The sequence below is a fragment of the Ranitomeya imitator genome, chromosome 4 (assembly GCF_032444005.1).
Source record: "Ranitomeya imitator isolate aRanImi1 chromosome 4, aRanImi1.pri, whole genome shotgun sequence".
NCBI classification, from domain to species: domain Eukaryota; kingdom Metazoa; phylum Chordata; class Amphibia; order Anura; family Dendrobatidae; genus Ranitomeya; species Ranitomeya imitator.
In genome coordinates this window covers 445,669,195-445,686,171 of record NC_091285.1, presented here as the reverse complement: position 1 = coordinate 445,686,171, position 16,977 = coordinate 445,669,195, and the positions used below count along the sequence as shown (strand labels likewise).

The following is a 16,977-nucleotide window of genomic DNA, read 5'->3' as shown; positions in this document are numbered from 1 at the left end:
TCGTGCAGTTTGAATTCTGGGCACTTCCGATTCCGGTATCCGATATGCGGTAAGTATCGGAACTCGGTATCGGAATGCTCAACACTAGTCGAGAGATAAAAGAAAAAGAGATCTGCGGAAAAGGTAGCTCTGTACTCCCTTGTTCTATCATTGGATGTGTGCAGGCACTTATTTGGTAACCTCCCACATAGTGTAGGGGCTATCGGCACATCATACTTGCAGCAGCAGGGTAAAGGTGTGGGTGACTGGAATAGGACCTGGCACAATGCAGATGTCTGGCTGTCTTCCTAGTACCCCCAGAAGAGTTTGATTACCGTGATCGTCCGCGAAGAAGACCTCATGGAATCAAAAATAAGAGGCGGATCCTCCATCACAAACAATAAAATAAACTAAAAGTTCAGCCAAACCTGCTAACAGGTCGGGTCTTAAACAGTTTACCCAGAATGGAGAAAGCCTTGTTTGGATGAAGGATGTTCTTAAGCCAGAAGGATATTAAAATTAGTTGGTTTTTTTATTTGCTTTTTGGCTAAAAATTTTCACTAGTTACTGGAGATTTGCCAAATATGCCAAAGCCCTTTAAAGATCGCCCAGTGTATAGTCCTTCAATGCAGTATATTGTGCAAGCTGTTGCTTCCCCTTTTTTCATTGTTTTTAACAATTCCATTTCTTTAAATCCTATTCTATAGGAAGCAGCTGTTTCTGTGGTATAAACGTTTGGGCAAAATGGATTTATGTCTCTTTTTTTTCTGAATGTCTCTATTTAGCCCCAGATAAAGGTTTTGTATGAAACAAACCCAGTGAATCTGGAATTTGTGGGAGTTTGCGTTAACCTTTTAAAAACAAAGGCTTTGTCTGTGTCTGGGAATACATTATTCTGCTATTGTCGGAATGCAATGTCAGGAAGGAGGCTTTCTTGGCTATAGAGGGCATATTTTATGACAAAAATATTCACTACATAAAGTTTTTTTTTTAGGCAGACTAAAGTATGTTTCACATAAATAATTACACATTCCACGGTAACCCCTAGATGATCAATGGGTGGTTGATTGGGGACCATAGTCCCAATGATTTGCCAATTTAGAAGAGTTTCCCAATGGTAAATTCTGGTCCATCTTTGAAAAATACACCTATGGGAACCCACACGTTTCTACACCTTTCAATTGTGAGAGGAGAATACGTTTTGACCAGTCTGTTTCTTTTGGAGGAACATAGAGCCATATTCTATTAAGCTCAATCCTTAATAGTCCAAAGACATACTGATAGGGATTCTAGATTGTGAGCCCCATTGGGGGACAGTGATGATAATGTGTGAAAAACTGTAAAGCGCTGCGTAATATGTTAGCGCTATATAAAAATAAAGATTATTATTATTATTATTAATCCTAGCCTATTTCCCAGTGCGATATACTGCTCCAATAGTGAATGCTGAAAGTTACTTTGCATAAATGTTTAGTACAAGCAAATAGAAAATATTTTGTAATAATTGTGATCAGAAAAATCTGCTTCTTTCTGTACTTCGAATCACTTTTTCTCCTCCTCCGACCCCATGAACTTGTCATTCACACTAAAAGACAGCCAAAATCCAAATTCATCTTTGTGAAAACAGGATGGACTGTCAGCTCACTGAGGAGTCAGATTACAGCTGACTATTAAAGTCTGCAATGATGAGACAGGACAAGGGGGAAGCTGATTGAACAAAACAGTAACAGCGCGCAAGAGCGGCACATAGACATATGCTGTTGCTTTCTAGTCATTTTTTTATTTTAACCCAAAAGTTGGATTCACAGCTACCCTAGTAAGTACTACTTTGTAATGTCCTCCATTCGGCTGTGCTTCTAGAGACGTTCTACAGAAAACCTTCATGTCTCTGTGTATGGGACACATGATAGTAGCAAGTCTCCATCCATTAGCTCAGTGTCAACTGAAAATAGGGAAAAGTTGTGAAGAATGCAGGAATTTGTCCCTCATGTACACACACAACACCTTATTGTGGAAAATCGTACTTTAGTAGAGGGGTTGTACCCTTTTAGCTAGAAGTGGTTATAAAATCTGTCTTTTATACTTTTCTTCCCGACAAATGCCCTTAAAATTGTTTTGCGACTCCAGTCTTATAATGATCTCTTTGCCCATGTCTGTTTCTGCTCCTATGATTACCAATTTTATTTTCATGGGTGCCTTCATGGATTATATAACCTTATTGGCAGGGTGTTTTCTAGTTTCTAAGTGTACTTTTGTAGCTTCTTATGGATGATGTTTTTGGATTGCAAACAAATTTCTTTCCATTGGGAGTTCTTTGCATAAAACAAGATTATTAAAACGGAATTTAATGGCGTATATTGAAGCGTGTTTGATTGCAGACAGTACATTTTATTGCCTGACCCACTATTACTTTATTGTTAATGTCGTTGTTATCATCTTGTTAATTACTCATTTTTTATGGACTTCTGTCATCGTTTTAGACTACTTGCCTTTTCATCTACTGCTATCCTTTTATTTTATTTATTTTTTCCTTTGTAGGTTGATGAACATAATGCAAGTAGGAGTTTGCCATATGAGGATAAGGATTTTGAGACCGATGTGACCGAATTGGAAACTTTTGGATCAGTGAATAAGGATGCAAAGTCGAAAACAACTTTATCCGATTCCGAGTCTCCGGAGACAATGCAGTGCTCCCTTAAAACGTCTCTGCAAGACAAATTGAAAACAGACAAGCCGATCATCAAAGCTTCAAACCCAGATCAGTTTTGTACGAATCTGTGTCTTGTCAGTTGTGTTACTTGTGTGCTTTGTAGGCTTTCTTCACGCCGCCATCTTCAGGAGCACAATATGCTCTCACATCATCCCTTGTCCCAAACTGATCCATGACACTATTCAATAATGCACATAAAAATAAGTAACTTTGCAATATATCTGCTGCTTCTTTCTGCACCAGGACTGATCATTCAGTTTCAGAATTCTCTTTTCTTGGGTATAATCTGCATTCAGTGAAGGCTTTCCCATTATTGAGTTAGGAGATGGCGGCTGCTACTGATCAGATCATATGTAGATAAGAGGGAGGAACTAGAGACAGATTTCCTCCCTTCTCCTTCCCAGTCCAGCCTACATAGAATCTGGTCAGTAGCAGCCGCCGTCTCCTATCTCAGTAATGGAAAATTCTGTCTTCACTGAATACAGATTTTACCCGTAAAATTGAGAACTTTGAAAATTAGTTATCTGTCTAGTAGGAAAAGAAGCAGAGTTCTCTGATAAGTTATATTACAAAAAAAATTTTTTCATGCGTACTATTCAGTTATGAAATAAAAATTAAAGCGATAGTTACTCTTTAACCCCTTCCTGACATATGACGTACCGTTACGTCATATGTCGGGTGCCTAACTTTGATGCCGGCTTGCTAGCCGAGCTCGCATCTTTCATGTCAAATGATCTCTTAATTATATTTAGCTATGATCTGCCTTTTAACAGCCACTGGTAGAGCGTATCTCCCCCTTAATAATAATAATAATAATAATAATAATCTTTATTTTTATATAGCGCTAACATATTCCGCAGCGCTTTACAGTTTGCACACATTATCATCGCTGTCCCCATCGGGGCATACAAACTCCTTGCAGATGTTGTCCTTGGTGGGATTTGAACCCAGGACTCTAGCGGTGCAAGGCTGCAGTGCTAACCACTGAGCCACCGTGCTGCCCCCTTGGCCTTTAAATGCCGCTGTTAACCTCAGATGGCATTTACAGTGTCATGTGAAAGTTTGGGCACCCCTTGTCAAAATTACTCTTCTGAGCGCACATCACCGCAGTTAATAACCATGATGACACACCTCTCCCCTCAAGGACCCGTTTGGCAGCCATCTTACAATATATATTTTTTCTGTAAAATACAAAGGAAATGTGTCATTTTTAACTTAAGACCTTTTAGATATCATTTCATCTTTCACTTGCTTAAATGTTCACATTAAGAGTAATTTTGACCAGGGGTGCACAAACTTTTACATGCTACTGTAACTGCGACTGTACACCATGACGTAATCACCGGGTGCTGATGCGTTGCCATGACAGCCAGGGGTCTGCTGAAGACCCCTGTGAATGTCATTACGGTGTTTCTGCGAAATCCAGCCTGTTGCTGACGTTCATGAGACCATGATTTTCGCTATATGTGACGCCCAGGAGACCGGGATACCCAGCACCGGACCAATGGAGTCTGTCTCTTGAGGGGGATGTCACGGGTGGCTTGACCCGGTGCTGTGGCCTCAGGCAATGCACAGTATAAGGGGTATCATGAGGGGACAGGCACTTACTTGATCAGCAGCAGGTTCTCCCAGCGGTGACGATCCCGATCCTGGATAGATGGCTATTGTCCAAATGAAAGACTGAGGCACTGAAACGTTTAACCAGTTTACTTTAACATAAAAGGATTTACAACCAGTCCTGTCACCGGAGTCTGTATGGGAACTCTGAGTTACTTTGACCCTGCCGGGGTCTTCGCCTCTTATTGTGCGCAATTTCTGTGTGGCCCTGCTGCTGTATGTGAACTGGCTGCCGGCCCAATCTGTCCCCTCCGGGTCCTGGTTCGACGGGCAACCCGAGTCCTTTTATCGGTTTACCCCCTCTGGGAGTACCGCTGAACTCTGTGTCTGTTGCTGCGTCCGGCCCTAGTGAAGCTGATATCACCTCACGTTTTTCCGGTTGCTGTATTATATATAATGAATACAGCCACGGATCCGGTATCCGTCTTTGCGCCTGTTCTGGGTAGTGATTAATGCTACCCGGTTCTCACAATGTCCTTTTTCTCTATCCCTCTTCTCCTCAGGCCGGTGATTTAGGCCTGGTAACAGTCACAGGGCTGTTAGAGATTCAATTGTATGACCTCTCACTTTCAGCTCCTTAGCCCAACTGCCAGTTCTTCTCTCAGACCAGAATGGATCAAGGGGAGTCTCTGGAGCTCCCCCTTCTGGCCGGAGGTGGTAGTGCAGTCTTGCTATTTTAGTATTTGCATTTACTGTCAGTAACTATTTTTGTGGCAAATACCCCTAGGGGTGCCACATATACATAGTAGTTCTGATGCCCTTCTATGTATAGTAAGTGATTGGATGACAGCAGGCTCAAGTCCCCTAAGGGGACTAAGAAATACAGTAAAAAGTGAAAATTCAAATCGCCGCCCTTTTGCCCCATTAAAAATAACAGTGAAAATAAATGCACATTTGGTATCGCAACGTTCGTAAAAGGCCGATGTATCAAAATATAAAATAAATTAATCCGATCGGTTAATGGCATAAAGATAAAAAAAATTGAAATGCTGGAATTATTTTTTTTGTCCACTGCAACATTACAATAAAATGTAATAAGAGGCGATCAAAACATCATATCTATGCCAAAATGGTTTCAATAAAAATGTCACCTTAAGGTGCAAAAGATAAGCCCTCACACAACCCCATGTGCAAAAAATGTTATACGTCACAGGTCTCCCAAAATCTAAATCACACAATTTAAATTTTCTTTTTTTTTTTTATCTTTTTTTTTTTATTTTTTTTTTTTTAAGTTTTTAAATTTCTTTGTACCACTTAAAATAAAAAACAGCTATCGTTTATACAGTATGTTTGGTATCTGGGTAATCGTACTGACCTGGAGAATCATATTACATGGTCAGTTTTACTGAATAGTGAATATGGTAAATTATCCCCCCAAAAAAAGAATTGTGAAATTGCACTTTGTTTGCAATTTTGACACACTTGGATTTTTTTTTGCGCTTTCATGATAAAGATAAAATGTATGGTGTCTTTCTAAAGTACAATTTGTCCCGCAATGTGGGCATAAAAATAAAAAAGTTATGGCTCTTGGAAGAAGGGGAGAAGGAAATTGGCAGCGGTGTGAAGGGATTAAAGAATTTTAACCTTTTATTACAATAACGACTCACAAAAGAGATGTCGCTATTATGGTGCGATGATGCCATCATTACAAGAGTTATGGACTATCTGTTATGGCTCACTCTGTCCATTTCTAGGACAATAATAAATGTACCGTATTTTCCAGCGTATAAGATGACTTTTTAACCCCTGAAAATCATCTCAAAAGTTGGGGGTCGTCTTATACGCCGGGTACGGCGTGTGCAGGGAGCGATCCTGGATGGTTCCCAGGGTCTGAAGGAGAGGAGACTCTCCTTCAGGCCCTGGGATCCATATTCATGTAAAAAATAAAGAATAAAAATAACAAAATATGGATATACTCACCCTCTGACGGCCCCTGGCTCGTGACCGCGACGTCATCGCAGGTCCTACACTCAATGCATTCTTAGGAACGGAGGCCGCCGCTTGCAACGCTGAGAGCCAGGGGCCGTCAGAGGGTGAGTATATCCATATTTTGTTATTTTTATTCTTTATTTTTTACATGAATATGGATCCCAGGGCCTGAAGGAGAGTCTCCTCTCCTCCAGACCCTGGGAACCATACGCACCGCACACGCCATATAAGATGACTGGGCGTATAAGATGACCACCGTCTTATGCAGCGGGTATATCCCAAATTCCATATTTTATATGTAAAAGTTGGGGGTCGTCTTATACGCCCAGTCGTCTTATACACCAGAAATTACGGTACATTCATAACACTCAATACCTTCTGCTCTGTATGATACCACTCTTCGGGAGATTATTTCCATATTCTAGCATCTGATGGACATGGCACTATGATCCGAAAAGAGCAAAAATAATCTGTGTCAGATAAAAGACCTGCAGAGATACCGTATCAGAGTTGTGCACATGATGTCTTCTTCAGGTGGATTTCGCTTGTAAGCCAACTGAGAAAGCGCCACAAAACTGCTGAAGAAGTGGTGCTGGAAAAAGAACACCAGCATTTTTCTGAAGCCGGTTCACGTAGAAAAACTTGTTAAAACGAGGCGTCATGGGCACAACCTTTACCCTTTAAATTTCTATGGATGGCTGAATTTACAACTTCTGCAGAATGATAGTTGTGTACACGAGGTCTTGCTTTCTGATTCTTCAGATCGCTCTCTTAACACTAACTTATAGTCAGGGCATCAGTCATTAATATTACACTTGGTGCACAATTATTAGGCCAACAAGTATTTTTTCCGTATCCTTATTTTGATGCAGATTTCTCAACTCAAGCTGTATACAGTTGATACTTATTAGATGAAGCAGGTCAGATAATGTGTGTTTGTCTATTGAGGCTGGATGTGGCCTAAGGATACAATACCCCTTAGTTTTCATGTTTTCCTCGGGCAAAATGAGCCAAAAAAGAGATTTAAGGAAAAGTCAAAAATCGTTTTAAGTTTTACAGTCTGAAAGACTCCATAGATGTAAGGCTTGTGACGTATGGAATAGGAGGGAGCGATATTGGCCACTGATATTTAAAAAAAAAAAAAAAAAAAAAATGTTAGAAATGTATTTTTGCACATTGAGTTGTTTGGTTATTATCACTTTAACATATGAGAATAACTTTGTTTTTCTTTTATCTGCATAATAACTCTGCACACATAGATATTCTCCTAAGAAAGACAAAACCTCAACTTTTACTTTCATATAAACCTTTTGGATTGACTGACAGCACCGTAGTTGTTCAATAATAAAATGCATAATCAAAAATACAAAATTGCCTAATAATTCTGCACACAGTGTACTGCAAACAGAGAAGTTTTTAGTAATCGTTTTATTGTAGAAAATGACATTGGTTTTCTTGGCAAATTCTTCATTTTATATCGGCTTCACTTCACATTGTGAAAATGTAATATGAGTTACTTTGTAACCTAACAAACTTGTTTAGAATCGGGTTGGTAGATAATGAGCATTGCATAGCCATCAGTTATCACTAATGTACAAGTAGTCTGCACGATTATCTGCAGTGATTGGGACGTGACACTATTCTTGTTCCTTCTAGGTTACAGTTCAGATGAGGTCAGCAGTATGAAGAAACAAAAAAAGGGCAATAAAGAGGAGATGGATTTGAGCTCTACGCAAAGCACTAGCGCCAAACCCACCAGCAGTAGTGACAGTGACTCAGATGACGGCAAACTTGTGATTGACATTGATTGTAAGATGAATGAGCGCAACAGTGCGGCAGTCACACCATCCGTGACTACTGCTCCAAGTGCCCCTAGACAGAGAAAGACTGCTAAGAAGATTTCTAAAGATGTTGATCCCCTGGGGGAGATTCTTAAGATGCAAACACAGTTACTAAGAGCAGACCCAAAGAAGATGGAACAACAGACGAGCACCGTAAATCCTGAGAAAAGCGAACATTCAACTCAGTCTGCACCCAATATCCAACAGATTCCCCCAAGTTCATCCCAGTCTCCGAGGAAAGTGCAAGTTTGTCAGTCAAGTAATAACAAATGTAGGTATCATGGTGAATAACTTGTTTAAAGCAGAACTCTGCAGTAAAGGGGTTCTCCCAGATTAACAGCTTATTACCTGGCCACAGATTAGGTGATAAGTGCTTGATTAATGGGGGTTTCATCGTTGGGTTTAACACAGAGGTCCTACGTCCTCCATTTGAATGGGGCGGTTGCAGACATATGTTGCTCTCCCTTTAATCTATGGCACTGATGAAGAAAGCCAAGTATAACACTTTGCCGTATCTAGCTTTTAATTCTAGTAGCCCATTTCTTCATGTGATACGCAAAGGGGTCCAGATTACTGAAATATGGCAAGTTCTTAGACAAGGTATAGAAGCCAGAAATAAACATCAACATAAAGGTACCTTCACACATAACGATATCGTTAACGATATCGTTGCTTTTTGTGATGTAGCAACGATATCGTTAAGGAAATCGTTATGTGTGACAGCGACCAACGATCAGGCCCCTGCTGGGAGATCGTTGGTCGCTGAACAAAGTCCAGAACTTTATTTCGTCGCTGGATCGGCGTGTGTGACACCGATCCAGCGATGTCTTCACTGGTAACCAGGGTAAACATCGGGTAACTAAGCGCAGGGCCGCGCTTAGTAACCCGATGTTTACCCTGGTTACCAGCGTAAAAGTAAAAAAAAAAAACACTACATACTTACCTACCGCTGTCTGTCCCCGGCGCTGTGCTCTGCACTCCTCCTGTACTGGCTGTGAGCGTCGGTCAGCCGGAAAGCAGAGCGGTGACGTCACCGCTCTGCTTTCCGGCCGCTGTGCTCACAGCCAGTACAGGAGGAGTGCAGAGAAGCAGAGCGCCGGGGACAGACAGCGGTAGGTAAGTATGTAGTGTTTGTTTTTTTTTACTTTTACGCTGGTAACCAGGGTAAACATCGGGTTACTAAGCGCGGCCCTGCGCTTAGTTACCCGATGTTTACCCTGGTTACCCGGGGACTTCGGGATCGTTGGTCGCTGGAGAGCTGTCTGTGTGACAGCTCTCCAGCGACCAAACAGCGATGCTGCAGCGATCCAGATCGTTGTCGGTATCGCTGCAGCGTCGCTTAATGTGAAGGGGCCTTAAGTTCTCCAGTGCAAAGGTCCTGACAAGCTATTTGCAGTGTATCAGCTTCCTGGACAACTGTGAGTAAAGGCCCCTTCACATTAAGCGACGCTGCAGCGATACCGACAACGATCCGGATCGCTGCAGCGTCGCTGTTTGGTCGCTGGAGAGCTGTCACACAGACAGCTCTCCAGCGACCAACAATCCCGAAGTCCCCGGGTAACCAGGGTAAACATCGGGTAACTAAGCGCAGGGCCGCGCTTAGTAACCCGATGTTTACCCTGGTTACCAGCGCAAAAGTAAAAAAAAAAAAACACTACATACTTACCTACCGCTGTCTGTCCCCGGCGCTCTGCTTCTCTGCACTCCTCCTGTACTGGCTGTGAGCACAGCGGCCGGAAAGCAGAGCGGTGACGTCACCGCTCTGCTTTCCGGCTGACCGACGCTCACAGCCAGTACAGAGCACAGCGCCGGGGACAGACAGCGGTAGGTAAGTATGTAGTGTTTGTTTTTTTTTACTTTTACGCTGGTAACCAGGGTAAACATCGGGTTACTAAGCGCGGCCCTGCACTTAGTTACCCGATGTTTACCCTGGTTACCAGTGAAGACATCGCTGGATCGGTGTCACACACGCCGATCCAGCGATGTCCACGGGAGATCCAGCGACGAAATAAAGTCCTGGACTTTGTTCAGCGACCAACGATCTCCCAGCAGGGGCCTGATCGTTGGTCGCTGTCACACATAACGATTTCCTTAACGATATCGTTGCTACGTCACAAAAAGCGACAATATCGTTAACGATATCATGTGTGAAGGTACCTTAAGACTTTAGTGAGGGGTGTATTGTGATTAATTGCATTAAGACTTGATTTTACAGATTATGACTGCTGTTCCAGCCCGTTCACGGTTTGCCACTATTAAGATTCATTGTGACCAATTGTAAATTGTCTAGAGTAATTTCACAATGGAAAAAAAACAGACCTATATTTTTAATTATGCACATTGGCAGAATATACAGTAGCATGTAAATGTTTGGGCACCCCTGCTCAAAATTACTGTTATTGTGAAAAGTTAAAGGGAACCCGTCCCCAGGTTTGCCACATGAGATACGGCCACCACCCTTCAGCTCTCATATATAGTATACTAATATGATGTATATATACCCCTGATCCAGCCTGCAACAAAAGAAAAATGCCTTTTATTATAATCACCTGCGGGGGGCAGTCCAGTCCGCGGGGCATCTTTTGATGTAATGACATGTCATCCACATGAAGCAGGACAATGTCATCCACACAGTCTCCCTGGCATCGCGCTCCTGGGCAGGTGTACTTCTCTACCCTGACTAGTACTGCAGTGCGCAGGCTCCGGGGCTTTTTGACCTTTCCTTGATGGTTTCTGCTCATCGGGTCCTTAGCCAGTCTCCTGCCACAGAGGTGACTCTTTCATAAATTATGCAGAATTTTTCTGGTGTGTTTGGCCACATCTTGTCTTCCAAGAAGTTGGTGGAGCTGGCTGGACCGGGCGTAAAAATGGAAGAATTTTGTGACATTTCAACCAGTTTTATGCCAGAAGAGTGTAAATACTACTTGATGATTCGGGGCCTATATTCCTGAGTTTATTTTCAGATTCTTTTCCTTGCCAATGGGATTGAATTCAGTAGGTCTTGCCTGCATTGAGTAGTTCTCGTAAAGCACTATATTTTTGCATATATTGGCTTCCATATTTCTTTCTCAGATTTCTGTCTGTTCTTTATAGACCTGCTTCCTAATGACCTTATGGCCTTGCAAGAGGATGCCTCTGAGTATACTGTGGAGCCAGAAGAAAACTGTGCCTACAAGATGTTCAGCCTGGACGATATGCTGCTGCTAGTCAAGAGTACTGTGCACACGGCTAAGACTCATCGCACCGTGAAAAGAATAATCAAATTGGTAAGATTGTTTTTACAGATGTTTTGCAAAGACAGGCTTTTTGGAAATTGTACCCTGCTTTCGGTGTGATAAATTGTATATTTTGTTTTGCCTTGAACGGTCAGGTGCATTTAAATCAATGCATGTCACTGTTACTTTTTATATCTAAAAGATCTTTCCATTTAAAGGTGTTGTTTTGAATTAGAAAAACATGGCTGCTTTCTTCCATAAACATCGCCTCTCCTTTATAGAGGTTGCATGTGGTATCACAGTGTAGACCCATTCCCTGTGGTGGAGCACTGTATTCTGGACAACATGCCTGGTTGGTTTCCCCTTCAGAATTGAAATGTGCTAAGCTGAACATGCACAAGAGACTATCTTATTTTAAAGGGGTTGCCTAGGCAAAATGAACATTTTGCAGGGGACTTGCGGCTTAAAGGAAATATCAAACCAAGTGATATTCACCTACCAGCACCCAACTGGATCCAGTGCAAGCTGCCCCATCGTCTACACAGGGGGAAGAGACGTCCCTGTTCTTCCAGCCCCCAAATCTCTGTGGCCTTTAAAGGGAACCTGTCACCCCGTTTTTTCAGTAGGAGATAAAAATACCGTTAAATAGGGCCTGAGCTGTGCTTTACAATAGGGTATTTTTTGTCCCCTGATTCCCTACCTATGCTGCCGAAATACCTTACAAAAGTGTCCTTTTTCGCCTGTCAATCAGGCTGGTCAGGTCAGATGGGCGTGGTCACAGTGCTGTTTTTCCCCCACATCTTGCTTAAGTTCACGTTGGTGGCGTAGTGCTTCTCGCATGCGCAAGTGCCGATTGCACTGCGCAGCTGTCAAAAAGAGCGCGCTCGCCGCTATTCAGCGGTTTCTCGGTGGGCGCGGCCATCTTCCTGAGGCCGCGCGTGCGCAGATGGAGTCTCCTGCTTCCCAGGGCTTCAGGAAAATGGCCGCGGGATGCCGCGCGTGCGCAGATGGACATCGCGGCGGCCATTTTCCTGAAGCCGAGATTCGAACTACGCCACCAAGGGGAACTTAAGCAAGATGTGGGGGAAAAACAGCGCTGTGACCACGCCCATCTGACCTGACCAGCCTGATTGACAGGCGAAAAAGGACACTTTTGTAAGGTATTTCGGCAGCATAGGTAGGGAATCAGGGGACAAAAAATACCCTATTGTAAAGCACAGCTCAGGCCCTATATAACGGTATTTTTATCTCCTACTGAAAAAACGGGGTGACAGGTTCCCTTTAATTGTAGCCATCAAGTGAATGCAGCAGTCAGTCATTGGATAAGATGACGCTAGATAACGCGCTGCTGAAGTCAACTGATTGTTGCAGTGGCCCTGCCACTGGTAGAATGGTGATTGGATCCAGGTAGTATCGTTTGGGTTGTTGTTTTTTTACAACTGTTAAGCCACTGGTTACATTTTTATTTTGCTCTGACAACTTCTTTAAGCAGATGAGCCTCTCACTGATTAAATCCTGCACTGTCATTTCTGCAAAAATAAAAAACTGCTAAATCCCCAACAGTCCATGGTGATCTACTTGTATCTGTTTTGAAAATGTGATATGGAATTTATGGCTAAGAACAGAGTCAAAATAAACAGCAGACTGTCCAAGCAGACATTTTATGGTAGCGTAAATTGCCATTTACGGACAGCTTAACGGTTTAATAAAATAAATTCATCTCTTTATCTAACCACTGTTCTCTAATTCCTTATAAACATGCGGGTTTAGTGCGTCTGATCAGGCATGTTGTTTCTAAAGGGCGAGGCAGATAAGTGGTTGCCAGGTACTTGTGTTGCTCGTCATCCAAGAAAGAATTGGATCAGGCAGGTTGAAATTCATGCTGTCCTCTCCTACACTTACATCCGGTCTCCCTATAAATGGCATGCAGCAGATCTCAGGAGCGCTGAACCTGTATACTGGCCATGCAGAGGCGGCAGCTGTCCGCTGAATGCAGACATCTCAGGCAGCAGCTTGTCGCCCACAGAACACAATGGTGACCTAGTGAATGCAAGTTGCTTTACCCTTAACCTCCCTGACATCATTTGTTGGGGGGGGGGATTTTTTAGCCCCCAAATTTCCTCCCTTACAGATCAAGTTGTCAGACGATCCTTACCCTGACTGTTGTGTGTATGGGGCCTTTAGTATTGGGGACAGCGGTCTGCGGCTTCTTTCCAGTAATGCTGATAAGAGCAGCACGATAGCTTCACCCTTGTATGTGACATAACCAGATTTCTTTTCTTTTTTTTTTTTTTTTTTGTAGCAAATTCCAGTTTTCGTGCTCACGAAGATGAATTACCAGGCCTGCTACGGTGTGGAGTCGCTGACGGAGAGCGAGAGGTGTCGATTATGGACTGAAAGCCTTATACACTCTAAATGTGAACTCTATGTTGGTGAGTACAGTGTCTTTCGAGTTTTTAATCTGTTGTTCATGACATCAATGAGCTTGGAAATTCATCAATGCTAGATGCTTGTGCACGAAGTCACCATACTTATACATAGCTATCTTTATTACTTGCTCTGTCCATATAAAATTTATAAAGCAATTTCTGTAGGCCATTAATAATTGATATAGGGTGGATATGAGGAGTGGACCATTACCAGGCTTGTGAAGGAACAGGTATGGTGATCAGGTTTCTGTATTATACTTGGCTAGCCAAATCTCCATTAGCTATATTATTATTATTATTATTTATTGTTATAGCGCCATTTATTCCATGGCGCTTTACATGTGAGGAGGGGTATACATAATAAAAACAAGTACAATAATCTTAAACAATACAAGTCATAACTGGTACAGGAGGAATGAGGACCCTGCCCGCGAAGGCTCACAATCTACAAGGGATGGGTGAGAATACAGTAGGTGAGGGTAGAGATGGTCATGCAGCGGTTTGGTCGATCGGTGGTTACTGCAGGTTGTAGGCTTGTCTGAAGAGGTGGGTCTTCAGGTTCTTTTTGAAGGTTTCGATGGTAGGCGAGAGTCTGATGTGTTGTGGTAGAGGGTTCCAGAGTAGGGGTGATACGCGAGAGAAATCTTGTATACGATTGTGGGAAGAGGAGATAAGAGGGGAGTAGAGTAGGAGATCTTGTGAGGATCGGAGGTTGCGGGTAGGTAAGTACCGGGATACGAGGTCACAGATGTATGGAGGAGACAGGTTGTGGATGGCTTTGTACGTCATGGTTAGGGTTTTGTAGTGGAGTCTCTGGGCAATGGGGAGCCAGTGAAGGGATTGACAGAGGGGAGAGGCCGGGGAATAGCGGGGGTACAGGTGGATTAGTCGGGCATCAGAGTTTAGAATAGATTGAAGGGGTGCGAGAGTGTTAGAGGGGAGGCCACAGAGCAGGAGGTTGCAGTAGTCAAGGTGACAGATGATGAGGGCATGGACTAGGGTTTTTGCAGATTCATGGTTGAGGAATGAACGGATTCGTGAAATATTTTTGAGTTGAAGTCGGCAGGAAGTGAAAAGGGCTAGGATATGTGGTTTGAAGGAGAGATCAGCGTCAAGGATTACCCCGAGGCAGCGAGCTTGTGGGACTGGGGAGAGTGGGCAGCCATTTACTGTAATGGATAGGTTCGTTGGGGGGGTCGCATGAGATGGGGGAAAGATGATGAATTCTGTTTTGTCCATGTTAAGTTTCAGAAATCTAGCGGAGAAGAAGGATGAAATAGTGGACAGACATTGAGGGATTCTGGTTAGAAGGGAGGTGATATCTGGTCCAGAGATGTAGATCTGTGTGTCGTCAGCATAGAGGTGATACTGAAAGCCATGAGATTCTATGAGCTGTCCCAGGCCAAAGGTGTAAATGGAGAAGAGCAAGGGCCCAAGGACTGAACCTTGTGGGACTCCGACAGATAGGGGGCGAGGTGAGGAGGTGGTGTGTGAGTGGGAGACGCTGAATGTCCGGTCTGTTAGGTATGATGAGATCCAGGATAGGGCCAAGTCTGCGATGCCAAGGGATGAGAGGGTCTGTAATAATAGGGAATGGTCCACTGTGTCAAAGGCAGCCGACAGGTCGAGGAGGAGGAGGACAGAGTAGTGTCGCTTGCTCTTGGCGGTTGAGGTCATTGGTGACTTTAGTTAGGGCAGTTTCGGTGGAATGGTGTGACCGGAAGCCAGATTGTAGGCGGTCAAAGAGGGAGCAAGAAGAGAGATGGGAGGACAGTTCAAGGTAAACGTGTTGTTCCAGTAGTTTGGAGGCATATGGGAGAAGTGATATAGGGCGATAGCTAGATACAGAGGATGGGTCAAGAGAGGGCTTTTTGAGGATAGGTGTGATGGAGGCATGTTTAAAGCTTGAGGGGAAAACACCAGTTGTTAGTGATAGGTTGAAGAGATGAGTTAGGGTTGGGATGAAGATTGTGGTGAGGTTTGGGATGAGGTGGAATGGGAGCGGGTCAAGTGCACAGGTGCATAGCTATATAGCTAGCTATTTGTGCCAGGAGAAGTCTTGAAAACTAGGGCTGTTGAGGGAAGATTATTTATGACCCCATAAAACCAGTCAGATATCTGAACTTGATGCACCACTCCAATTTTTGTTTTTTATTGCAACACTGAAGTGGTGCCATTAATTTAACCCCTTCCCGACCTTTGACGCCACGTAGGCGTCATGAAAGTCAGTGCCAATCCGACCCATGACGCCTATGTGGCGTCATGGAAAGATCGCGTCCCTGCAGATCGGGTGAAAGGGTTAACTCCCATTTCACCCGATCTGCAGGGACAGGGGGAGTGGTAGTTTAGCCCAGGGGGGGTGGCTTCACCCCCCCCCCCCGTGGCTACGATCGCTCTGCTGTTGAAAGTGAAACTGCCAATCAGAGCGATTTGTAATATTTCACCTATTATAACTGGTGAAATATTACAATCCAGCCATGGCCGATGCTGCAATATCATCGGCCATGGCTGGAAACACTAATGTGCCCCCACCCCACCGATCGCGCCCCCCCCCCCCAAGCCACCGATCTGTCCGGTACACTGCTCCGGCTCCCCTCCGTCCTGTGCTCCGCTCCCCCCGTGCTCTTGTCCGCTCCCCCCGTGCTCCAATCGCCCCCCCCCCCGTGCTCCAATCGTCCCCCCGTGCTCCGTTCCAACCCCCCTGCACTCCGATCCACCCCCCCCCCCCCGTGCATCATCCACCCCCCCATGCTCCGTTCCACCCCCCCCCCCCCCCCCCCCCCGCGCTCCAATTCCCCAACCCCCCAACCCCCCCCCCCCCCCCCCGTGCTACCCCCACCCCATCATACTTACCGATCCTGCCGGGGTCCGTCCGTCTTCTCCCTGGGCGCCGCCATCTTCCAAAATAGCGGGCGCATGCGCAGTGCACCTACCGACTCTACCGGCAGATTCGTTCCAAAGTGCATTTTGATCACTGAGATATAATCTATCACAGTGATCAAAATAAAAAAAATAATAAATGACACCCCCCCCCCCCCCCACTTTGTCACCGCCATAGGTAGCGACAAAAAAAAAAAAAAAAAGAAATTTTTTTTTTTCCACTAAGGTTAGAATAGGGCTAGGGTTAGGGTTTCGGTATGTGCACACGTATTCTGTTCCTCTGCGGATTTTTCAAATCCGCAGTGCTAAACTGCTGCGGATTTATGGCGGATTTACCGCGGTTTTTCTGCGCATTTCACTGCGGTTTTACAACTGCG

At 44.1% G+C, this 16,977-nt stretch overlaps 1 protein-coding gene across 1 annotated transcript in view; it reads left to right on the top strand.

Annotated features, from left to right (window-relative positions):
- ICE2 (interactor of little elongation complex ELL subunit 2) overlaps window positions 1-16,977 on the top strand; it is a 189,053-nt gene that overhangs the window by 154,013 nt on the left and 18,063 nt on the right. The window contains exons 9-12 of the mRNA XM_069765691.1: window positions 2,518-2,746; window positions 7,892-8,347; window positions 11,170-11,342; window positions 13,594-13,723. Of these exons, the coding sequence (XP_069621792.1) occupies window positions 2,518-2,746; window positions 7,892-8,347; window positions 11,170-11,342; window positions 13,594-13,723 (988 nt within the window). The remainder of the gene's footprint in view (window positions 1-2,517; window positions 2,747-7,891; window positions 8,348-11,169; window positions 11,343-13,593; window positions 13,724-16,977) is intronic.